At 31.5% G+C, this 26,417-nt stretch overlaps 1 protein-coding gene across 1 annotated transcript; it reads right to left on the bottom strand.

Annotated features, from left to right (window-relative positions):
• Positions 1 to 1,382: 1,382 nt before the first annotated feature.
• Positions 1,383 to 26,348, bottom strand: LOC134686998 (MORC family CW-type zinc finger protein 3-like). The gene is made up of 17 exons (XM_063546904.1): positions 26,211 to 26,348; positions 26,040 to 26,112; positions 23,978 to 24,110; positions 23,026 to 23,243; positions 21,733 to 21,883; positions 20,893 to 21,031; positions 17,126 to 17,254; positions 16,447 to 16,569; positions 14,809 to 14,906; positions 14,141 to 14,227; positions 12,946 to 13,077; positions 12,059 to 12,142; positions 11,526 to 11,559; positions 10,751 to 10,849; positions 9,174 to 9,404; positions 7,201 to 7,235; positions 1,383 to 6,091 (listed from the first exon to the last, which is right to left on the bottom strand). The coding sequence occupies exons 1-17, from the start codon at positions 26,238 to 26,240 to the stop codon at positions 5,683 to 5,685; spliced, it is 2,205 nt and encodes a 734-aa protein (XP_063402974.1). The 5' UTR covers positions 26,241 to 26,348; the 3' UTR covers positions 1,383 to 5,682.
• Positions 26,349 to 26,417: the final 69 nt, after the last annotated feature.

Raw genomic sequence — 26,417 nt, 5'->3', positions numbered from 1 at the left:
GATGCCTCATGTTAGGAAGTTTATGTCTATCACATGTCCATTATCCTTGACCTCATTTTCATGGTTCAGTGACTACTTAAAAAAAAGTTTTTTAATTTTTTAATTTCTCTCTTATCATGAGTAATAGGATAACTATATTTGGTATGTGTGTACCTTGCATGATCCTCATGCCCGTCACACAGTTTTCACTTGACCTTGACCTCATTTCATGGATCAGTGAACAAGTTAAAGTTTTGGTGGTGAAGTCCATATCTCAGATTCTATAAGCAATAGGTCTAGTATATTCAGTGTATGGAAGGACTGTAAGGTGAACATGTCCAACGGGCAGGTGTCATTTGACCTTGACCTCATTTTCGTGGTTCAGTGGTTCTTGTTAAGTTTTTGTGTTTGGTCTGTTTTCTTATACTTTATGCACTTTTTTTGTTTTTACTTTATGCACTATTTGTGTTTTTAGATATAGGAAGATGTGGTGTGAGTGCCAATGAGACAACTCTCCATCCAAATAACAATTTAAAAATTAAACCATTATAGGTTAAAGTACGGCCTTCAACACGGAGCCTTGGCTCACACCGAACAACAAGCTATAAAGGGCCCCAAAATTACTAGTGTAAAACCATTCAAACGGGAAAACCAACGGTCTAATCTATTTTGTCTGTTTTCTTATACTGTATGCACTATTTGTGTTTGGTCTGTTTTCTTATACTGTATGCACTAGGTCTACTATATTTGGTGTATGAAATGATTGTTAGGTGAACATGTCTTGCTGGCAGGTGCCATCTGACCTTGACCTCATTTTTATGGTTCAGTGGTCAGTTAAGATTTTGAGGTTTGGTCTTTTTTTTCTAACCTATATAACTATATTTGGTGTATGGAAATATTTTATGGTGTACATGCCAGTCTCACAGGTTTTATTTGACCTTTGACACATTTTCACGGTTCATTGCTCAGTATTAATTTTTGTTTTGTTTTGGTCTGTTCATGCTGTATTTCTCTAAACTATAAGAAATAGGTCAACTATATTTGTAGTATGGAAAAATTGTAAGCTGTACATGTCTGCCTGACATGGTTCATCTGAACTTTCATGGTTCATTTGTAAATGTAAAGTTTTTTGGTCAAATCTGGATTTTAGAAACGATAAGCAATAGGTCAACTATTTTAGTATATTGAATGATTGTAAGGTATACATATGTTTCCTGTTTGGCGTTTTGGCAGCTGAAAGTGTCTGACAAAATACAGAACACCCTGTTTGAAACTTAATAAATTGTTGGATAGTTGTTTCGTCCACAATCATACCACACTGTTATATTTTACACCAATGGTGTTGTTCAATGATAAGCTATACCTTGGAAAGCCACATACAAGCAAAAACCGGAGCAGTGAAATAAAAACAATTTTCAAATCCTTTATTGACTAGATAATAACTTTTTGTGCAATTTGGCAATATTATAATATAAAAAATGGTCAAGGACAAAATTGTCCAGGTTGCACTACTAATTTTTTGTCATTTGAAAAGCCATATAAATAGTTATTTGATGTTATTTTGGGGAACTTGTTTTGATGTGCTTGTACGTAAAATTGAAATTGAATGTTATAGGAGGAATGAATTACCATACTATTAACATAATTCGCACCTCATGCAACCTGGACAAAAATGCATAATTAAAACTTAAACTTTAACAAAACACAATTTCTATATATGTCTTCTTTCAAGAGCACGTGTTTGAACACTATCAGTATTGACTTAATGATGATGAAACTATCATGAGAGATTATATGCGATGCTATTTTTGTTCAGAATATTTGAATTTTTTACCATTACTGATGCACAGCAAGTATTTTTAAAGATAAATAAATAGATGTTCTACGTAAATATAGCAACAATAAGTTGGTTTTAAGATTTTCCAAGAAATTTCAAAATGTCATCATAACACTGTATATAAAATTGCTTACTCATAATCAGCTGTTTTAGCACCTTGTGGTCAGTTAGGATTTCCTTAAGCAATATGAATACAAATGAGTTGCACATTTTAAAAAGTGTGGAAGTGTTCCTATCTTTATATTGTATTTAGTCTTTTAACTTCATATCAATTAGCTTTACAGCATATGCATCCAATTCTTAATTCACATTAAATAGAAATGAAATAGCATGTGATGAGAAATATGATAAATATTCATAACTATTTATGCATTTTATGATATAACATTAATATAAACAATATGTGGCACATATCAAATCCCTTTATAGTTATTAAACAAGAATGTGTCCATACTACACGGATGCCCTACTCGTATAATAATTTTCAATGTTTAGTGGACCGTGAAATTGGGGTCAAACATTTAATTTGGCATTTAAATTAGAAAGAACATATCATAGGGAACATGTGTACTAAGTTTCAAGTTGATTAAAAAAAACTACCTTGATCAAAAACTTTAACCTGAAGTGGGACAGATGGACGAACAAACAAACAAATGGAGGCACAGACCAAAAAATATAATGCCCCCCTACTATCATAGTTGGGGCTTAAAAATGCAATACAGTATTTATCATTCAGACCTCCATAAAAATGAGGTCAAGGTTTAGTAAAAATTATACCAGGTATTTATAAGTCCTAATGAAAATGATCAATGCTCTGATAAAATCTACAGAAAATGGTGCAGTCTTTCTGAGAAAATATGAAACTAGGACATTTCTCCTTGAATCAAAATTCCAAAACTTACGGGACTTGCTTTTATAAATAAGTCATATATGTAAATGTATAAAGAAGTATTTGATTGTTATCAGATAAAAGAGTTCTGTTTCTTTTAAAACAACTTGTTAACAGTGAATATAAAATATAATGTGATATTATGCTTTAACACAAGAATTAAATATTACAATGTATTCCCTGAGATTCACATCACAACCTATTCAATGGAATGAAATGAAATGACACTAAATGAAAGAATTATATGTTAATTTGCAAAGCATTTGTGGGACTACATGTATAATGAAAAGATATCCATCAATATTTTGTCTATAAAATCATATTAAACTCATTCACTACTTGCATACAAACATTTTGCCATAGGTATTATGTCTTTCTCCCTAAATTGATCTCTACTTTCACTCAAATTCATAAAGTAAAAAAATATATAACTAGAGGCTCTCAAGAGCCTGTGTCGCTCACCTTGGTTTATGTGCATATTAAACAATGGACACAGATAAATTCATAACAAAACTGTGTTTTGATTATGGTGATGTGTTTGTATATCTATCTTTACTGAACATTCTTGTTGTTACAATTATGAACTTGGCCCAGTAATTACAGTGGATAATATTTTCTAAAAGTCTACAAAAATTTATGAAACATGTAATAAATTGACTATAATGGGCAATAACTCCTAAAGGGGTCAACTGACCATATCGGTCCTGTTGACTTATTTGTAGATCTTACTTTGCTGAACATTATTGCTGTTTACTGTTTATCTTTATCTATAATATTAAACAAGATAATAACCCAAAACAGCCAAATTTCCTTAAAATTACCAATTCAGAGGCAGCAACCCAACAACAGGTTGTTCGATTCATCTGAAATTTTCAGTCATATTTGCTCTAAATGGTTTGGTTTTTCAGTAATAAGCTGAAAACTGCATTTTTCCCTATGTTCTATTTTTAGCCATGGCGGCCATCTTGGTTGGTTGACCAGGTCATCGGACACAATTTTTAAACAAGATACCACAATGATGATTGTGGCCAAGTTTTGTTCAATTTGGCCCAGTGGTTTCAGAGGAGAAGATTTTTGTAAAAGATAACTAAGATTTACGAAAAATGGTTAAAAATTGACTATAAAGGGCAATAACTCCTAAAGGGGTCAACTGACCATTTCGGTCCTGTTGACTTATTTTTAAATCTTATTTTGCTGAACATTATCGCCGTTTACAGTTTATCTCTATCTATAATATTATTCAAGAAAATAACCAAAAACAGCAAAATTTCCTTAAAATTACCAATTCAGAGGCAGCAACCCAACAATGGGTTGTTTGATTCATCTGAAATTTTCAGGGCAGATAGATCTTGACCAGATAAACAATTTTACCCCATGTCAGATTTGCTCTAAATACTTTGGTTTTTGAGTTATAAGCCAAAAACTGCATTTTACCCCTATGTTCTATTTTTAGCAATGGCAGCCATCTTGGATGGTTGACCGGGTCACCGGACACAATTTTTAAACTAGATACCCAAGTGATGGTTGTGGCCAAGTTTTATTTAATTTGGCCCAGTAGTTTCAGAGGAGAAGATTTTTGTAAAAGTTAACGACGACGACGGACGACGCCGGACGCCGGACACAAAGTGATGGGAAAAGCTCACTTGGCCCTTCGGGCCAGGTGAGCTAAAAAGGTATTGCTGATAGTTTTTCCAGATTTTTTCCTGTTTTGGTGTGAGCCTAGGCTCCATGTTGAAGATTGTACCTTGACCTATAACGGTTTACTTTTATAAATTATGACTTGATGGAGAGTTGTCTCATTGGCACTCATACCACATCTTCCTATATCTAATGACAAATATAAACTTTCATACAAATGTATTGATAATATCGGCTTATTAGAAGTTAATTGTCCCATTAAGAATATTAATGAACAATAAGAACATTAAAATGCAAGGATTTGTTAGTGCAATTAATATTATACATGTACCAGTGATACTATATATCAATATTACTTATCATTGTATGGCATACTTTTTTAAATGACCAAAAAGGTCACATGATATGGGTTTAACATGCTTTAATGTTTTTTTGTAGTCAAGTTGTCAAAGTTGTCAATTTTATCATTAGGGTGCTTAATGTGTCACCACAAACACCAACCACAATAAGCATTGATAAGGGTGACATACTTTGATATATGAATCATAAAATGTATTAAACAATAAAAATCCAGGCCTGATTATTTTTTGTAAAATTAAACCCCATTGTTAGGGTTAGGTATGTAATACTGATTGATCCCAAGACATTCTGTCTAGCTTAAAAACGCAATGAGTAAAATCAATTAAATAAAATGCATGTTGCTACCAGAAATAATCACCTTGATATGAAATAAACAATTCAACAATAAAAGCATTAGCTCGAGATAAAAAAAAATAAAAACATAACAAATGTAACATACAAAACTTATTACAGTGCAAATTATTTCCAGAAATCTGGCCTATTTCAACACAGTATCAGTTAATATTATTAAATCTTCTAAATGTAACAATAAAATTCACAGTGAATATTTCATGGAATATGTAGTACTGTTTTAATAAAATTTTAATTCTATTAATCTGCAGAACTACATGTAAATTATTCAGTCATAAATTCTGTTCACTTACAAGTGCCAAACTAGTATTATTTTTTTCTTCTATTCATTATTCAGGCAAACATAGGCAAGTTTTTTTCTATGTTACTGACATGAAAATGACCTTTGATTTATTCCTGGAAAAATTATATTACTTTATCTTGCAAACTTTTTTTTTTTGTAAGCCTCCATTATGCAGAGAAAAATACTTAAACAATATACTGAATGCTTAATGTGTAAAATAAGTCATTGATTGACCCTCGAGAATCGTTTCTTCTCAAGATGATTTCTATAATTTATAAATATAAATAGAAAATCATTTTTGTTCTCAATTTTTTCTTGATATAAAATTTAGTGACAATTAAATATTCATGAGTTGTGTAAAATCATAGCAGTGACAATATCCTCCACATTCTCTGGTTTACCAAGATCTTCATCGGGAACAATCATTTTCAACAATTTATGAACATTAACCTGTAAATTAAGAAGTCTTTGTCTTGTTTTAGTGTCCTCTGTTTTATCTGTCTGAGTATTTTGATTTTGAGTATTATTTACTACTTTAGACGGTTCCTGTTTAGGTTCTATCTTTATTTTAGATATGTCAGGTTTAACATCTTCTCGTCTAGAGATCTTAGGTGCTGATGGTCCGTCCTCCTCCTCAGAATCTATTGTCAGATCTACCACTTTGTTAGAATTGTTTGTTCCTGATGTACTTGCTTCTTCCACAGGTATAATGTCTACAATATCTCCTTCTTCTGTCTTTATCTGAATTGTCCCACTACAAAACACAACAAAATTATAACTTTTATAACATTTCTAGTTAGTTAATGGGGCATACGAAAGGGTAAATTTGAATTGATGTTTTAATCTAGACTTTATAAAAACACTTACATGTTTCACTGACAAAACATTTTTTAATCTATGACATGTAGCTTTCAGCAGGATCTTCAATCTAATGAGTTAATGTAGGATACAGATCCCCAAATACATTAATAATTATGGAAAACTGCAGTGAACCCCTTAATTATTATTATGTTTCCCTTTAGAAACAAGTGAAACTGCGAGCTATTGCTCACTGATGATACCCCCGCCGCAAGTGGATAATATTAATAGTGTAAAAATATGCAAGTGTTCGGTAAACAGGAAGTTGTCGAGTGATGAATCTGAAAACGCATCACACGGTATAGATGACTTAGATAAACCTTGAAACCAAATTTCAGAAATCCTTGTATTGCAGTTCCTGAGAAAAATGTGACGAAAACTTTCAACTTGGCTATCATGTGTAAAATCATACAACTGTTCCGTAAACAGGAAGTTGTCAAGTAATCAATCTGAAAACGCGGGGGTATAATAAAAAACAGTATACCCCCCCTTTTTTAAAACGTGGGTATAATAAGAATTCATTCAGTTTATGATCACTTGTGTTAATATGTCTTTTGATTGATTTAAGCCATTTCAATCTATATTGTTGATGTGGTTCATAAGTGTTTCTCCATTCTTGTTTTTTATATAGATTAGACTGTTAGTTTTCCTGTTTGAATGGTTTTTCACTAGTCATTTTTGGGGCCCTTTATAGCTAGCTGTTCCTTGTAAGCTAAGGCTCCGTGTTTAAGACCGTACTTTTACCTTTAATGGTTTTTCTTTTACAAATTGTGACTTGGATGGAGAGTTGCCTCATTGGCACTCATACCACATTTTCTTTATATATCTATAAAAAACCAAATCAGTGGCAATCAAATTTTAAGGCAAATGTTAAAACCATTTAGAGCCAGAAATGCAACATAAAACATAAGAATCTCCCCGCAAACTGTATTTGGTCTACTTATAATCAGCCTTCAATTAAACACATGTATGTTTACTATCTAACCCTATCGTATAAAGGATTACCTTGTTGATGTTACATCTTTAGTATCTTCCTCTATCTACAAAAGAATATTTTTTAAGTTAATTTACAAGTCTGCAATGTTAACTAAATAGTGAACCAGAACATTATACATTTATTTTCTATGCCTGAGGGAGATCTAAAGATTTGTTCAACCAAGAAAAATCATATTTGATGAGGGCAGCATATGTTTGGCTATCAAAATCAGCATGCAGTGGCATGAAATGATTTGTCTTACTTTTCAACTGTATACATAAGTCATCTTCAGCATGTTCAGTGACCAATAGATCTTCTTAGAAAACAAATTGTAAGGGTTCCACAAAACCCAGTGTCTCCCCTATGGAAGCCATAAGGGGACAATAAAAAAATTTAGATTTTTTTTTTTAATTCGAGATCATGATTAAACATTACCGTTTTACTGAGATCTCGACAAAAAATATATCATTATCTTGATAAAATGAAATTGTCATTGCAGTACAATGGACATGTTATATCTATAAAATATGGGATGAAGAACAGCAAAGGTAAAGTGAAAATAAAAAAAGATAACGTTGAGTATTTTAATATTTATATATATGTTTTTGTATTCAGGTCGTCCATACATTGAACCAAGGAATTTCTAAATTGTAACATATAGTAGGGGAAATCCACTAGTTTATTCTCCAAAACTTGATAAATGAATGAATTAAGTTAAACATTTTAAAGAGCGCTTTGAATTTTTTTTTCTGATATTAGTTTGAATATTTGTTAGATAACATCAAAATGACAAATTCAGAAATAGTTTCGTTTTATCGAGATAACGATTTATTCTTATCGAAATCTTGATATATTAAACCGAGATAACTATTTAATAATCCGAAATCTGGTTTTAATAAATAGAGATAGCAATATAATAATCTGAAGATCTTGGTATAACAGTGTTGTTTTATCAAGATAAAGATATATTAATCCAGATAATGATATAATAAATAGAGATAACGATATAATAAACGGAGATAACGAAATAATAATTTGAGATCTCTCGATAAAACAATTTCTCATTAACAAGATAACAATATATTTTTTATCGAGATCTTGGTAAAACTATTATGTTTTATTGTGATCTCGAATTCAAAAAAATATTTTCTAATTGTTTGTGTGTCCCCTTACAGCTTCCCTACTCGCCTTCTTTTGCTGTTAATCACACACTCAACAAAAATGGTGAAAAAAATCAATAAAAATATTCCTCTCGATACTATCTTTTCATTGTCAGAAGCTTCTGTCCAAGTTTAGTAAAAATCCAGGATAGTTTAAGAATCTTAAAATTGTTTAAAAAACTTTAACTGCAGACTATATGTAATGTTAACTGGAGGAAAAACTAAGTCCATTTATAAGTAAAATATGGGAAAAATTGATTTTTTTTTACAAAATTTACTTCTGGATACTATCTTCTGATTAGAAACATGCTTCTGTCCAAGTTTGGTACAAATCCAGGATAGTTTAAATTTTAAAAACTTTAACCACAGAGTGAACTTTATGTTTCCCTGCAGAAAAACTAAGTCCAATTATAAGTAAAATACAGAAAAATGGAATATCATGTTTACAAAAATTACTTCTGGATACTATCTTCTGATCATAAACAAGCTTCTGTCCAAGTTTGTTAGAAATCCAAAGTAGTTTAAGAAAGTTATTAAAATTTCAAAAACTTTAACCACAGAGTGTATATTTGTGGACGCCGCCGATGACACAAAAGAACAATGACAACTCAGACTCAATGTAGGATGGCTATGTCTCGCTTTTTCGACTAAACTCGAAGGCTCAACAAAAATGAAAACATAACAATGAATCTTATAAGTTGTATGGAATTACGACTTAAATCAGCTAGATGTCTCCTATTTCTAAATCATTTCACTGTCAGTCATTAAAAATCTGAGATCTTAACTGTTAAACTTACAAAATAATGCATGCATAACAGATGGTTAAGAAACCAAAACAATACCTGTTTATTGACACTTGAAATTAAATTATCTAAATTCAAATGTCGTGCCTTTTTCTGATATTCACGACAAATTCTTTCACTCATAGTTTTTTGTCTTTTAAGTTCACTTATTTCTTTTTCTTTGTTCTGCTTCTCCTTCATCAGTTTGTCGAGATCTTTCTTCATCCTTCTGATTTGAACTGGAGTCATGGAGTTTGGATTCACAGATGAAGAACCTGCTGTGCTAGATACCTACAAATAATCAATCCTTTTATTTTCCCCCCTATTTATCCTTTGTAGAATATATACATTTGTATAGCTCTTGCAAGCTTATGCAACATAAAATTCTACTTGAACATTATTCCTAAATATTTCTACAATTACCCATAATTTTACAACAAAAATTAAATGAATAACCAGAATGTGTCCAAAGTACACGGATGCCCCACTCGCACTATTATTTTCCATGTTCCATGGACCGTGAAATTGGGTAAAAATCTAAAATGGCATTAAAATTAGAAAGATAATATCATAAGCAACAAGTGTACTTAGTTTCAAGTTGATTGGACTTCAGCTTCATCAAAAACTACCTTGACCAAAAACTTTAACCTAAAGCGGGACGAACAGACACACAGACAAACGAAAGGAGCCACAGACCAGAAAACATAATGACCCTTTACCTTTGTAGATGGGCCATAAAAATATATACTTTACAACTGCATGTTTTTTTTAATTCAAATTTTGGAACTATACACATTTCAATGAGTTCAATATAAAATGTTTAACAATCAACAACAGATGAAAATCTAAAAAGGAATTCTCTGAAAAAAATTAAGAACTTAACAGTATTAGTTTTAGAGAATAAAAAATAATGCCAAACTTTACAATATGATATTTTTTTTTCTTACAAGGATCTCGCAGATCTGATTGAATTGATGACAACTTTCATTTCTTTAGGTTATGTATGTTGGATGTGAAAAAGGATTGTAAGTTCCTTTCATGAGAGATAACTTAAAAATCAAATATGTGTTTACAGACCATTTTGAGGTTGGAATAGTTTTGGGGGCTAAATTTGAGATGGAGTATATGTCCCTTTTTGGTGATAGCCATGTATAGATCTTGGTTAACTGATATCCATGTATAGATCTTGGTTAACTGATAGCCATGTATAGATCTTGGTTAACTGATAGCCATGTACAAATCTTGGTTAACTGATAGCCATGTATAAATCTTGGTTAACTGATAGCCATGTATAGATCTTGGTTAACTGATAGCCATGTATAGATCTTGGTTAACTGATAGTCATGTATAGATCTTGGTTAACTGATAGCCATGTATAGATCTTGGTTAACTGATAGCCATGTATAGATCTTGGTTAACTGATAGCCATGTATATATCTTGGTTAACTGATAGCCATGTATAGATCTTGGTTAACTGATAGCCATGTATAGATCTTGGTTAACTGATAGCCATGTATAGATCTTGGTTAACTGATAGCCATGTATAGATCTTGGTTAACTGACAGCCATGTATAGATCTTGGTTAACTGATAGCCATGTATAGATCTTGGTTAACTGATTGAGAATGTCAGTCTTACCTCTCCTACAGCAGTTTTCTTCCTCATTTCTTGTTCCTTTCTGGCAAGTTCTTTTTCCTTTGCTGCTAATAACATTTCTCGTGTTCTATTTTGTTCTGCCTGTAAAATCAACATGATTTTAGTTAGAGAATGCAAGTAAATTATTAAATGATACAAAAACTCATAAAACACCTATTTCCATGTACAATAAAGTTATAAAAGAATGGTTATTTTTTCAATTGCAAGTCATAATATTTCGGTGATGGGTAGAAAAATTGCTCCAACAAGTATTCCAATAAATAAAGATCTTTTATTTCTAACTTTTATTTTTTGTTAGATTAGAAATTTGTTTTGACGTGTAATAACTGTTGAACAGCCAATCCCCTATACATGTCTGATTGTATGGTACATGACAGAATTAAGAACAGCCAATCCCCTATACATGTCTGATTGTATGGTACATGACAGAATTAAGAACAGCTAATCCCCTATACATGTCTGATTGTATGGTACATGACAGAATTAAGAACAGCCAATCCCCTATACATGGTTGATTGTATGGTACATGACAGAATTAAGAACAGCCAATCCCCTATACATGTCTGATTGTACGGTACATGACAGAATTAAGAACAGCCAATCCCCTAAACATGTCTGATTGTATGGTACATGACAGAATTAAGAACAGCCAATCCCCTATACATGTCTGAGTGTATGGTACATGACAGAATTAAGAACAGCCAATCCCCTATACATGACAGAATTAAGAATAATTTACTTTGCTGATAATACTTACAGCCATAAATTTTATTTTTATTTTATTTTCTTGTCTGAAAAAAAGAAAAATATATATCATGATTAGAAATAAACATGAAAATCAACAGCGTTATTTTGTAATTCATGTTTTCCTTCTTATATATTTTAACACTTGAAGCAAAATTGAGTGACACTAGCTTTTTAAATTGACCACAAAAATGTGCCAGGTTTTAACATGTTTTGTTCTTATTTTCCCCCCAAAGCATCAAAGTTAGTCACAAAAGTTTATTACCTAAAAATTACCAACCACTCACAAGTAAAAGTTCAAGAGAAATAGTAACATCAAAATAAAAAAACTTTTGTATTTAAAATGTTTTCTTGTAAGTAGCTCCCGACAGTGTTATAACTTACTGTTGTTTTTTAAATGTTTTCTTGTAAGTAGCTCCTGACAGTGTTATAACTTACTGTTGTTTTTTAAATGTTTTCTTGTAAGTAGCTCCTGACAGTGTTATAACTTACTGTTGTTTTTTAAATGTTTTCTTGTAAGTAGCTCCTGACAGTGTTATAACTTACTGTTGTTTTTTAAATGTTTTCTTGTAAGTAGCTCCTGACAGTGCCTCCTCCTCATCTTCAGGCTCTTCAGGTATTTCACATCGACTTAAAAACATTACAATAATTATAGATAATTCTCAATATAGATTTGTTGCATTCTTTAATATTTATCAGCTATATTTCATTCTTTCAAGGAATTATTGCGATCCCTATCATACTTTTCCACAGATTCACCTGCAAGTTACCTGTTGATTTAAACTTTTGTAAGTTCTTTTGTCCCATCTAGCAAATACAAAAGAACTTGTTCTCTGTGTAGTTTATTCACTAGGTAACTTGCAGGTGAATCTGTGGAGAAGTATGATTGGGTTTGCAATAAATGTGACTATTTGACTGACCTCATAAAAGTGTTTTATGTAGAATCAAACTGATATTCTCAATCATTGTCAGACTTTCTTTGATTACCTTTTGAATTATATCATTATATATTGGTCCCTGCAGGAAGGCATTTAATTGCTTATCCAAAGAATATATGTATCCAGATTTGTACTAAAATAATGAGTCAGACTTGAATATGATAGACTTAGAAGACCTGTCACCACAAACAATATGCTCTAACTGCTAACTGTAAATCAGAAGAGGGGAACAATATAGTATAATTTTTCATTTTTTTTTGGTTTTGATAAGAATTTGATCAGACCCTTTACTCCAAGACTGCACATAAGCACTCTACCACAAGTTCACAGGGGTGGTTGCTTATAATAAATAATATAACTTAACTATATGCGCACGAAGAGGATTAAGTAAGTAAGTAACTATATATATAAGTAGGGATAACAAATAATTCTCATGTTTGAAATTTGTGAGTAAATTATTATGTTATTTCATGTTAAATTAAAATGTGCACTTACTTGAACTGAGCATCTGCATTCATATGACAGAACCATTTATCTGGGAGATCCTCAGATGTCATTCCTGTGGTCAATCTTCTCCACCGTAAACAATTATCACACTGAGCCCATGTCCAATCAGGTACAGTTTGTCTGCAAAATAGTGTCATCATATATATTCATGCTTTTTATTTATTTTAAATTGCGTCTCTTCAAAATACTTAACAGACTTGGGGTATAGACATTCAATATTTGGGAGTTAAAATGAATGAACTGTTCATATATGCTTGACAAATCAACTTCTATTTAATTTTTTGTTTCATTATGCTCAACCTTTTAAAGAATGAAAAGCTGAAGCTTGGTTTCTGTATGAGCAAATACATGGATCCTTCAAAACAAAACAATTTCTAAACTGTGTGTCTAAGCATGTTTAATAAATTGCTTTGCTGAGAACAGCTAGATATGACCACAGAGGTCCAACCCTGAACAGTTGGGGCAAAAATGGACACAATATTCACACTTGATACATGCAGGTTTGAATTTGGATTGTAATTTTAAAAATATTGAAGGTAAATCTAGAAAAGCACTTGAGAAGCATCAAATTTATAATGTAGTGTTTTCATTTTTGATGGAATACACACATTCATTTTCTATTGTTTAATTCAATGTGATTGGTTGAAATAATTGTATAATACATACTGATTTTGTGGTGAATAATTGTATAATACATACTGATTTTGTGGTAAATAATTGTATAATACATACTGATTTTGTGGTAAATAATTATATAATACATACTGATTTTGTGGTAAATAATTGTATAATACATACTGATTTTGTGGTAAATAATTGTATAATACATACTGATTTTGTGGTAAATAATTATATAATACATACTGATTTTGTGGTAAATAATGGTATAATACATACTGATTTTGTGGTAAATTATCATATAATACATACTGATTTTGTGGTAAATAATTGTATAATACATACTGTTTTTGTGGTAAATAATTGTATAATACATACTGATTTTGTGGTAAATAATTGTATAATACATACTGATTTTGTGGTAAATAATTGTATAATAAATAATGATTTTGTGTATAATACATACTGTTTTTGTGGTAAATAATTGTATAATACATACTGATTTTGTGGTAAATAATTGTATAATACATACTGATTTTGTGGTAAATAATTGTATAATACATACTGATTTTGTGGTACAGTCTTCTCATTGCCTCCTCTTTTTTCATTCCAGTAATCATTTAATTTTTGAGCAGCATTCGTCATAAATGCACTGAAATATAAATAATAAAAAAGATAAGGAAACTATATGATCCTCCTCATAATTTTCATGGTCAAAAATATGTTGTACATTCAAAAAATACATTTCCAATTTTCACAAGCTTTGATTTTGCATCTAAACTCTGGCATAAATACCTCTGCAAATTTCTGATTGCCACACTGCTTCCCTCAAGTGAATCTATGTTTTATATAGCTAATTCACAATCATTTGATTAGAATTAGCTATTTACACATTATATTTGGCAATTTTAAACAATTAGTCATATAAAACTTTTTTGAAGTACATGTGTTACAATACATAAAGTGTGCTATAAAAGGTCCTAGGATTGCAATATGTCAATCAACAAGACAGTTGAAAGATATATCATTTACAATCTATCATTGTACAAGTTCTGGTTAGGTTCTTAAATATGCATGTGTTAGTTAGTCACCAATTGTCAAATGGACAACAAATCATACAAAATAAAACAGATCTTACACAAATTTTCTACTTGTTGCATATTTGTCACTGAACATTAAGCACTCAATAATCAATCAATCTACACATTGCTTAAACAATAAATTTGAAGTTACCTGTACTTATCATCTCTCTGGAAATCTTGTTTGTTATGTATTGGAGTAAGAAAATAGGAATCAACTACACCCACAACACCAATTCCAAGTTCATTTGGCTGAAACAGAAAGGATAATTAATAAAGTTCACAAAATTCATATCACATATTACTATATAATGTATTCTGCATTTAAAAAACAATACTGGGTTAGATATTACAAAATAAGTGTAAAATGTGCCATGACAATTCCTTGCATCAATGATCCATGAAAATGAGTCAAGACCAATTGAACCAATTGTACATCTTACATGATTACATTGACCTTATAATAAAGTTGACCTTTTACTAGTACTCAGTATTAGTGAGAAACTGACCTACAAACAGAACATTATCATTGAAAACATCAGAAGATTAAGACAAATACAGTTGAGTAATAATCTTAATTGACAAACAGGTCTAATCTAAGAAAACTAATCAATGAATTTAGTAGTCATGGAAACATTATAATCAAAGTCAAGGACAACTGACAAAATTATGTGTCAAAAGGACATTATGTCCTGCTCACACTAACTGATCTTTCTGTTTAGTGCACTGTGTATGTGTCAAAAGGACACTGTGTTTTATCTCTCTGTTTATGTGTCAAAAGGACCTTATGTCCTGCTCACACTTACTTATCTCTCTGTTTAGTGCACTGTTTATGTGTCAAAAGGACACTATGTCCTGCTCACACTAACTTATCTCCTTATCTCTCTATTTAGTGCACTGTTTATGTGTCAAAAGGACACTATGTCTTGCTCACACTAACTTATCTCTCTGTTTAGTGCACTGTTTATGTGTCAAAAGGACACTGTCCTGCTCACACTTACTTATCTCTCTGTTTAGTGCACTGTTCATGTGTCAAAAGGACACTGTGTTCTGCTCACACTAACTGATCTCTCTGTTTAGTGCACTGTTTATGTGTCAAAAGGACTGTATGTCCTGCTCACACTAACTGATCTTTCTGTTTAGTGCACTGTGTATGTGTCAAAAGGACACTGTGTTTTATCTCTCTGTTTATGTGTCAAAAGGACCTTATGTCCTGCTCACACTTACTTATCTCTCTGTTTAGTGCACTGTTTATGTGTCAAAAGGACACTATGTCCTGCTCACACTAACTTTTCTCCTTATCTCTCTATTTAGTGCACTGTTTATGTGTCAAAAGGACACTATGTCTTGCTCACACTAACTTATCTCTCTGTTTAGTGCACTGTTTATGTGTCAAAAGGACACTGTCCTGCTCACACTTACTTATCTCTCTGTTTAGTGCACTGTTCATGTGTCAAAAGGACACTGTGTTCTGCTCACACTAACTGATCTCTCTGTTTAGTGCACTGTTTATGTGTCAAAAGGACTGTATGTCCTGCTCACACTTACTTATCTCTCTGTTTAGTGCACTGTTTATGTGTCAAAAGGACCTTATGTCCTGCTCACACTAACTTATCTCTCTGTTTAGTGCACTGTTAATTCCATCTTAAAATCTTTTTTTGTTGGTATTTCATATAAATAGTGTTCCTCACAATGAATAAAGTTTCAGAATGATGAAACCAGTTTTATGGTAAATTACTTAACCTAAACCTTTATCCTGAGAATGTAATAACTTGGAAATATGTTTTTTTACCTGTTTTTGGTATCCAATTTTCTCATAAGCTCTTATCAATCTATTTTTATGGTACATCATAATACCATAATCATCACTGTTTTTACTTGATGTAAATCCAAACCTGATAGGTATTGGTCTCTCCTGTATTTTGTTAAGGTGAAACTTTTATATGGAACCAGTTAAACAATGTGAGTTACCCTATATTCATTTATTTTCGATTGGTATTAATGTTCATGGTTGTTGAAATTTGCTATAAAAAGGGTGCTTTATTTGAAGTTTTCTTCATATGCTTCTATTTGTTAAAAGTTTTAATGAACTTTGAACTTTCTACATTATATTTCAACATGTTCAAGCAATTTTATAAATCATTCATGGCATAGTCTTCCACCTTCAAACTAATCATTGAATCTAGTTAAAATAAACTAGTGATGGAGTGCACAACTTGAGACAATAAACTCTCAACTGAATATTTTATATATATACAATGTATTCATATTAACCAGATTATTTAGTTTTATAATCATATCAATGAAATTTATCATCTTTTATAAATAATATACTGAATAAAACTGACTGAAAAGCAAACATTTTGTTGAAAACTAAAATTACAAATCAATGGGGCACAATGCTGAACCAACAACCCACAACAACTTTCTGGACCATTATCATATCTAATAATAATTGTGTGGAAGGATACAGCCCATGTTGGTCTGTAGGTATCTATTTCTGTCTGGGATAAACTTTTCTGTATAAGTTTTGTCTTCACTTTCTTCCCCCGGAGAACAATTTTCATTTTTGGTTTAAGATAAAGTATGCTGCAGTAATCCTGTAAAAATAAAAATAAAACATATATAAAATTGATTTAATGTTGCAGGTTTCATTTATCAACTATTGATGGAGTGCACAAAATACTATCAGACTTTTGAAGTTAAATGACTAAATATGAACAAAACCAAAATACAAAACTCTCCTTTCAAAACCGATTTTAAAATCCTGTTTCCACAACAACTCTTACATTGTCTTAGGAAATTAAGATAAAAATATTGATAGGTTTAATTGAAAATTTGCAGCTGCTATCAGATACTAGTTAATGACAAAGTTAGAATGCAGCTGCTATCAGATACTAGTTAATGACAAAGTTAGAATGCAGCTGCTATCAGATACTAGTTAATGACAAAGTTAGAATGCAGCTGCTATCAGATACTAGTTAATGACAAAGTTAGAATGCAGCTGCTATCAGATACTAGTGAATGACAAAGTTAGAATGCAGCTGCTATCAGATACTAGTGAATGACAAAGTTAGAATGCAGCTGCTATCAGATACTAGTGAATGACAAAGTTAGAATGCAGCTGCTATCAGATACTAGTGAATGACAAAGTTAGAATACAGCTGCTATCAGATACTAGTGAATGACAAAGTTAGAATACAGCTGCTATCAGATACTAGTGAATGACAAAGTTAGAATACAGCTGCTATCAGATACTAGCTAATGACAAAGTTAGAATGCAGCTGCTATCAGATACTAGTTAATGACAAAGTTAGAATACAGCTGCTATCAGATACTAGCTAATGACAAAGTTAGAATGCAGCTGCTATCAGATACTAGTTAATGACAAAGTTAGAATGCAGCTGCTATCATATACTAGTGAATGACAAAGTTAGAATGCAGCTGCTATCAGATACTAGTGAATGACAAAGTTAGAATACAGCTGCTATCAGATACTAGTGATTGACAAAGTAAGAATGCAGCTGCTATCAGATACTAGTGAATGACAAGTACTATATATACCATGGTTTTTACGAGTTAACATATTTAAACAAACGAATCCGAAGGATGAGTTTGTTTAAATATGTTAATGAGTAAGACACATGGTATATAAAATTTGTAATATAAATAAAATGATTGACAGCTTCAAGACCTTCAACTTATATTGGAAATTGATCACGTTACAGTTTTTATTCAATGAAATGGAAGCTCGCGCAAGTCACTTTTGCGCATCATGTATGATCTTCTGTGTATTATATGTAACAGAACCCCTGAATTTGCAAAAAGGGAAGAAAATGTTGGATTTTCCCGATTTTTATTTAGTTTTGTGCCCTGTGTATGATTGTTTGCGCAGGAAATTTCATAATGTCATCAGACTGAGATAAACAAAAATACCGGATTCTAGCGACAAGGATTAAATAATTATTCTAATGACGGTAAGAAGAGTTTTTCTTTTTTTTTTTTTTTCAAGGTGTCATACAAATTAATCATATTTTACAGAATTTTTATCTCATTGAAAAATACATATTTATACATTTCTAGTTTTCGTACAAACTGCTTTTCTTCCGTTATTTTATTAATTCGATTATTAGATTATTCATTAAAACACAATTTTAATGATAAAACACATGTTTAATGATAAAACACAAGTTTAATGATAAAACACTGTATTTAAACAGTAGCGGACCCAGGGAGCGTAGATAGTGTACGTTTCCATAATTGATCGCCAAAATAGAAATATGTTTTTTTTCACAGATATTTGTAGCCGATATTTATTCCTTTTTCTATAAAAACCCTCCTTTTTTTCAAATCGATATTAAATTGGATTTTCGCAAAGGAAATGATAGTTTCACATTTCATTTTTTCACAACTAAAAGAAGAAACATTTAGTAATTGTTTCTAAAATTAAGGGAATTCGTAACAATCATTTATAGTCATGATAGTTTGAAAAAGGTTTCGATGTGTGTACACATAATTTATTGCTTTTTGTTATAAAATGAAAACAAATGAAGATCTTGACCTTTTAGTACGTGGAACAGTTTCCTAAATATTTAAGAGGCAGATACATTTAAAAAAAAAAGGCCTTGCTTCAGCCATGGAATAACATGAAAATGAATATGTTATACCATGGCTGAAGCTCCACCTTTTTTCCTTTGGATTCTAGTTGAGTTGCATATTTAATTAGCAAAGTATGGTACAACATTAATTTGCATATAATATACCATGGTTTTCCCTCACCACACTTTTTAAGCAAATTATTTCATAAAAACATCAAAGGAAAAAATCCAATTTATGTTACAAAGTTAGAATACAGCTGCTATCAGATACTAGTTAATGACAAAGTTAGAATGCAGCTGCTATCAGATACTAGTGAATGACAAAGTTAGAATACAGCTGCTATCAGATACTAGTCAATGACAAAGTTAGAATGCAGCTGCTATCAGATACTAGTGAATGACAAAGTTAGAATGCAGCTGCTATCAGATACTAGTTAATGACAAAGTTAGAATGCAGCTGCTATCAGATACTAGTGAATGACAAAGTTAGAATACAGCTGCTATCAGATACTAGTTAATGACAAAGTTAGAATACAGCTGCTATCAGATACTAGTTAATGACAAAGTTAGAATGCAGCTGCTATCAGATACTAGTTAATGACAAAGTTAGAATGCAGCTGCTATCAGATACTAGTAAATGACAAAGTTAGAATACAGCTGCTATCAGATAATAGTTAATGACAAAGTTAGAATACAGCTGCTATCAGATACTAGTGAATGACAAAGTTAGAATGCAGCTGCTATCAGATAATAGTTAATGACAAAGTTAGAATACAGCTGCTATCAGATACTAGTGAATGACAAAGTTGGAATGCAGCTGCTATCAGATACTAGTTAATGACAAAGTTATAATACAGCTGCTATCAGATACTAGTCAATGACAAAGTTAGAATGCAGCTGCTATCAGATACTAGTTAATGACAAAGTTAGAATGCAGATGCTATCAGATAATAGTTAATGACAAAGTTAGAATACAGCTGCTATCAGATACTAGTGAATGACAAAGTTATAATACAGCTGCTATCAGATACTAGTCAATGACAAAGTTAGAATGCAGCTGCTATCAGATACTAGTTAATGACAAAGTTAGAATGCAGCTGCTATCAGATAATAGTTAATGACAAAGTTAGAATACAGCTGCTATCAGATACTAGTGAATGACAAAGTTAGAATACAGCTGCTATCAGATAATAGTTAATGACAAAGTAAGAATGCAGCTGCTATCAGATACTAGTTAATGACAAAGTAAGAATGCAGCAGCTATCAGATACTAGTTTTAAATGACAAAGTTAGAATGCAGCTGCTATCAGATACTAGTTAATGACAAAGTTAGAATACAGCGGCTATCAGATACTAGTGAATGACAAAGTTAGAATACAGCTGCTATCAGATACTAGTGAATGACAAAGTTAGAATACAGCTGCTATCAGATAATAGTTAATGACAAAGTAAGAATGCAGCGGCTATCAGATACTAGTTAATGACAAAGTTAGAACATTTTTGCCTTTGCTTTTAATACTGTAAACTCGAAAAAGTTTGTGATAGTCTTTTTTGTATTGAAAAAAATGCCATGGACTTAGAACAAATATTTTCATAATTCCAAGACCTAAATGAGCACACAACATCAAAATCATACATACCCTGAGTGAAACTTTGTATCGTGGTTTGGATTCTGCTTGTATTCTGTTAATGGTAGAATAATCTTTAACATGGGTATCTGGATTTCTGATGTCTAAAGGGTCACTGTCAAAATCTAACTCTAAATTGCCATTTCCTATCCTAAAATTAATTCAATTAATGTTTTAAGAATTTTGTGGAAAAGAATTATAATTCAATAAAGTACAATACATTTGTTATTTCTAAGTTTTATTCTTTTTGTTGAATATTATCAATTTCTCTTGTTTTCATATAAAGCTGTATCTGACTATGGTGAACTATTACTTTCTGCAGTACTTTGATTTAGAATGTTAATCTAGGAGTAAATACTAGCATATGCATCTTCCAACAGGTTATTAACTAACAAGAGGCTGCCCAAATGACAGCAACAACTTTACAATTAAGAACATATTAAGAGTTGAAAAGCATTGATTGAACATCTCTCATCGTCATACACTGCAAGAACTAAAATGACATTTTTACATTAATAATGAACTTGACCTCTATTTTGTCATCTATAACAGCATATCTAAAAAATTTTACAGGAATGGTTGAAAGATTCATAATTAACGTAACAAATGGGAGTCACACCATGTATCCCAAATCAAATTGAAATCAATAACCGTTTTTGAGAGCGAAAACCTGCTGTTAAATTCACAAAACAGCAATACACACTTTGTTCAAACTGAAAAACAAGTTGATTTTGTCAAACTACAAAATTTTTTATATGGAAGACTAGTAGTATCGTCCTGACAGATAAATAGTATAATAGAACTCTTTGCAGTAAATGAAATTCTGTTAGTGTCTCAGCAAATATCACTTACCTTGCTAAGTTGTATATAATTATTTTTGTGCCTGTCTTGAGTTTCTCCATAGAATCCAGTTCATTGAGTAGATCTTTCTCTGTCTTTAGAATGGAATGTTGAAGTATTGATTGTAAATTACTCTTCACATCTCCTGTGTTACTTCTCATCTGTACAATGTTAAGGAAATCACATTGGGAATTCATAAAAGGTTCAAATCTTTGTTTTGATCAACACCGAAACTCTTTCCAATTAGTCTTTGTGACACAACTTTTTTCATATTTTATAATTCAAAATTTCAATCTTGAGACTCGTAGAAACCTTGCCCCTTTTACTCCTCTGGATCATTTGTAAAAGTGTATTTATACATAACCTTTCTACAGAGGATGTTGTCTGATACTGTATATCATTTTGGTTTTTAATTTATTTGTTTGTAAATAAATCAGGCTGTTAGTTTTTTCCTTTGAATTGGTTTACAATTGTCATTTTTCTGTTTTTATAGCTTGCTATGCAGCATGGGTTTTGTTCAATGTTGAAGTCTTTACAGGGACTTCTATATAGATATAGGAAGATGTGGTGTGAGTGCCAATGAGACAACTCTCCATCCAAAAAACAATTTAAAAAGTAAACCATTATAGGTTAAAGTACGGCCTTCAACACGGAGCCTTGGCTCACACCGAACAACAAGCTATAAAGGGCCCCAAAATTACTAGTGTAAAACCATTCAAACAGGAAAACCTACGGTCTAATCTATATAAACAAAACGAGAAACGAGAAACACGTAAATATTACATAAACAAACGACAGCTACTGTACATCAGATCCCTGACTTAGGACAGGTGCAAACATTTGCAGCGGGATTAAACGTTTTAATAGATCCAAACCTTCTCCCTTTTTCTGAAACAATAGCATAACATCACAACATAGAAAAATACACGATAAAATATCAATTGGCAGACTTAACTCAATAAAAAAACGTATGTATGCTTATCATTTAAACTTCTACATCATTAGGTTTCCGAAATAGATTTAGCAATCATACCACATCTTCTTGCTTTCATGATAAGATTCATTTTAATATTCTGCTCACAGCTTAGCATTGAGAACCTGTATTTAGATGTCTTATAGATGTAAATGTGAGACAACAGATTCATATCAGTAGATAACATAATAAAAGTCCATTTTGATTGTACAGAGTGTAAATTATAATCATTTTTTTAATAAAATATATATAACCAACCATCCATAAAAAAAAGGAGAAAATGCTAGACTTGAACAAAGGAAAATGTTGTTTTCTTTGCAATAAAAGGATATTATCTGGCAATGACCATGAGACTATTGGAACCAGAACTGTCTCTGCTTTGATGTTCTTCAAGTAAGTCTGTGACAGCATACCAACACTCATGTAGTTAGCCTGACGTGTAAAAACAAGGGCATCATTCCCTAACTTCATGGAACCAGATTTAAATCCATTACCATAATGGCCAATTGGTTGATGACTTCCAACTGCTTCTTTTTCACAATAACCAAAACTAAAAAATACAGATAAATCATTCCAAATGTCATTAGTTATTAACGCTAGAGAGCTACATTTGAAGTCATTAATTTTTATTGTACTGTAACTTAGCTTTTTCTTTAACATGTAAGCTGCTGACGGATGCTTACATTGATTTGTGGCTTTAGGAAATAATAGTAATGATACACTGTAGTAGAAATATGTGGTGTATGTCCTTATATTTCACAATTATGGGTTGTTTGCCTGTGATAAAGCTATCACATATATGCATTACATCTTTGTTAACTTGGGTGGAGAGTTGGTCTTATTGGCACTCATACCACATCATCTTTAATCTACATACAGTCACCACAAAATAATTCTTCTGCTAGTAGTTATTTCAAATGATGTAAGGAAGGACAAGTGAATGAGAACTTAAATTTCAATAATTACTGGCACATGCCTATTGTTCAAGACTGTATGCTTCCATCTAAATGTCTTTTGGTTATTTTTATCAAACAATGGGTTTCTATTTCATTGACGTCTCCTTTCATTCATACTTACTACAAGTTTTAGATATTGTAAATCATTGGCAAATGCATAAATTTGAACAATGAATAATAAAAAACCTAACATGTATAGGGAATAATTATTAATACTTCCTTAGTACCATTACATTTAGTAACTGGTTTACTTGGCTCAAGGTTCTGTTGAAATTATGCTTTCATATCATTGCAAACCTGACTCCTACTATAAAAGTGGCATACAAACCTCAGCATTTTATGTAGCTTGTTTGGATCCATCCCATATCCATTATCAACAAATGTTAAACAAATAGTATTATTAATAGATCTTTTATCAATCCATATCTCAGAGGCATTCACATCAGGATCATAAGCATTGTCTACAATAATAATAAAAACATTTTAAAATAAGTTATAATGAGTTTTGTAATTATCAGTGTTCTACCAGTATTTCATATGGCCCAGTAGGATTAAAATATGTGGCACCACACTTACATTCCATCCCATAAATCATAAATGTATAAAACCTTGTCAGATGGTGCTATAAGGCCTTGGGTAGGACACCAACTATGTTGTGACTGTGAGTAAAAAGAGCTTTACCTCTGTATCTTGATAATATTCTAATGATACTAGTACAATAATTCTAAATAATTGCACAATTCTGGTATTACATTTTAGGGACTGCTGCAAAAAAATATTGGTCTTCATGTTTTTGTGACTAAGGCACCAACATCAGCACACAGATTATACATATGTAAATACTAAAAACAAGGTCATAGTATAGTAGTTGTTATGAAAAAGGAAGTGAAAGTGACTAAATAGACCACTTTCGAGTTCATCCGTCACCGGAAAAAAACTCCTTTAATACCTTTATGACGTAATTTACCAGATAAAGGGGATCGCCATGTATCCCTGCACTATTTACGTTCATCAAGCGTCTTAGTGATCGTCATTGTGCTGGATAAACTAAATACAATGGTTGTTCTGTAGGTACTTAATGACAATTCCCTAATGACAGCAGTGCTGATTGTCAATTTTTTAGAATTCAATTTGCCGTATAATGCGTACAACATAGAATTCTAGTTTTCCAACCACTCCCTCCACATTGGAATGGAAGTGACGACGCCCCTAAACGCACAAATGACGTTCCTTAAAACCAGAGTTTTTTACGGAAATGCATCGAACTCGAAAGTTGTCTATTAAAAAAATATCAACTTTGTCAAATTATGAAAATGAAAATTGTTCATGTATTGAGCCTTTGTAATAACATAACTGTTGTAAATTGAATTCTACATTTTTGTAATTTTATAACGACCCTAGGCCTGCATACCTGAGGTATCCACTCACGACATATGCTTACTACCTACTCAGCATTAAGTGAAACAAGAAAAGAAACTTTCAACCCAATTAAAACCTATGTAACGAAATTTATTGGAGAAAGGAAGTGGAAAGAGACATTCTTTGATAGACATAAAATTACAGTCCTTATAATTGACTGTACAAACTTCTCATATATATTTAGTGAAAGTAAGCTCAAAATAGAGGAACTAGAAATGCTCACAAGAGATATGTGCTACAAGATGCATACAGTCTGCACCAAAAACTTTTTCAACTACTAGTCCGAAGACAAATATTCTGACATTTTTCTTATTGGTCCAAACAAAATTTTGCAAAAACTCACTAGTCCGAATCAAATTTTACTAGTCTGGGGCGTCGGACTAGTGGCTAACCGTGCAGACTGTGCATAACTTGAGGCTAAAACTGATAAGTGTGTAATGGCTGTTGACAATTATCACTCACAATTTTAAAAACTTTTTATTTAAAGTCTATTTTAGATTTTAAGCAAGTGTATATATTCTTGGAGTGTGTATATAGTTAGACTTTTAACCATATTACCCTCAAAAGAGGGGTGTTCCTAACAGAGGAAGCTTATACGAAGAAAAGAAAGAAGTCAACTTTTTTTCATGGTTTTCTACGGTACTTTAAAATGGAATTTCGAATTAAATTATAAGAAATGACTGTAATATTTTTTCTGTCTATTCGAAATAACATAAAAAAATTGGTGCACACTGTTAAATAACCCGCTACGCGCGTTATTCAGGGTTCACAATTTTTTTTATTTTATTTCTTCATAGACAGAAAAAATATTACAGTCTTTCCTTAAATAAATTATTCTCGTCGAAAATGATGTGCATATTCTGTGAAAAAAAATCCACTTACAACATAAAAATGCATTTATTAAAATGACAGAGCCAGGACTTTATTATTTTTCATTTTCAAATTTGTTTATACTTTGTAAGGATGCTCACCAAGAAGTTCTGCAACTGCACTGAAAGCGAAAGTATGACTGGTACTGTTTCCGTGTAGGTATGCAGGAGACACCTGGACAAATAAAAGAGCAATGAATGTTCAGAATGTTCAATGTTTTATTATGTTCCCATTACGACTGACTTGAATTGCAATTTCAATGTATTTATTACCTTAGAAGTTTGGACTCCCCTGTATGCCATTTTTAAAACAATGTGATTGGTCGGGTATGAAAAAAAAGTCTATCAATTTCGATGTTTTAATCGTTATTTATCTATAACTGATTAAACTCGGTATATTACTGCATTATTTGTTTTGTCATTTTGATGCAATTAATCCCAATTTATGTCAATAAACTTATCATGTGGATGATAATGATT

This window comes from Mytilus trossulus, chromosome 10 (assembly GCF_036588685.1).
Source record: "Mytilus trossulus isolate FHL-02 chromosome 10, PNRI_Mtr1.1.1.hap1, whole genome shotgun sequence".
Lineage (NCBI taxonomy): Eukaryota > Metazoa > Mollusca > Bivalvia > Mytilida > Mytilidae > Mytilus > Mytilus trossulus.
This window is presented reverse-complemented; position numbering and strand designations above follow the sequence as displayed.

Bases quoted from the DNA above. Each gene is read 5' to 3' on its own strand.
- LOC134686998 (XM_063546904.1), bottom strand. From the start codon at position 26,240: ATGGCATACAGGGGAGTCCAAACTTCTAAG. The intron at 11,560-12,058 runs GTAAGTTATAAC...TCTTTTTTTCAG, and splicing joins AAAACATTTAAAAAACAACA to ACAAGAAAATAAAATAAAAA. The intron at 7,236-9,173 runs GTATTGTTTTGG...ATTCTTTTGTAG, and splicing joins TTTCAAGTGTCAATAAACAG to ATAGAGGAAGATACTAAAGA.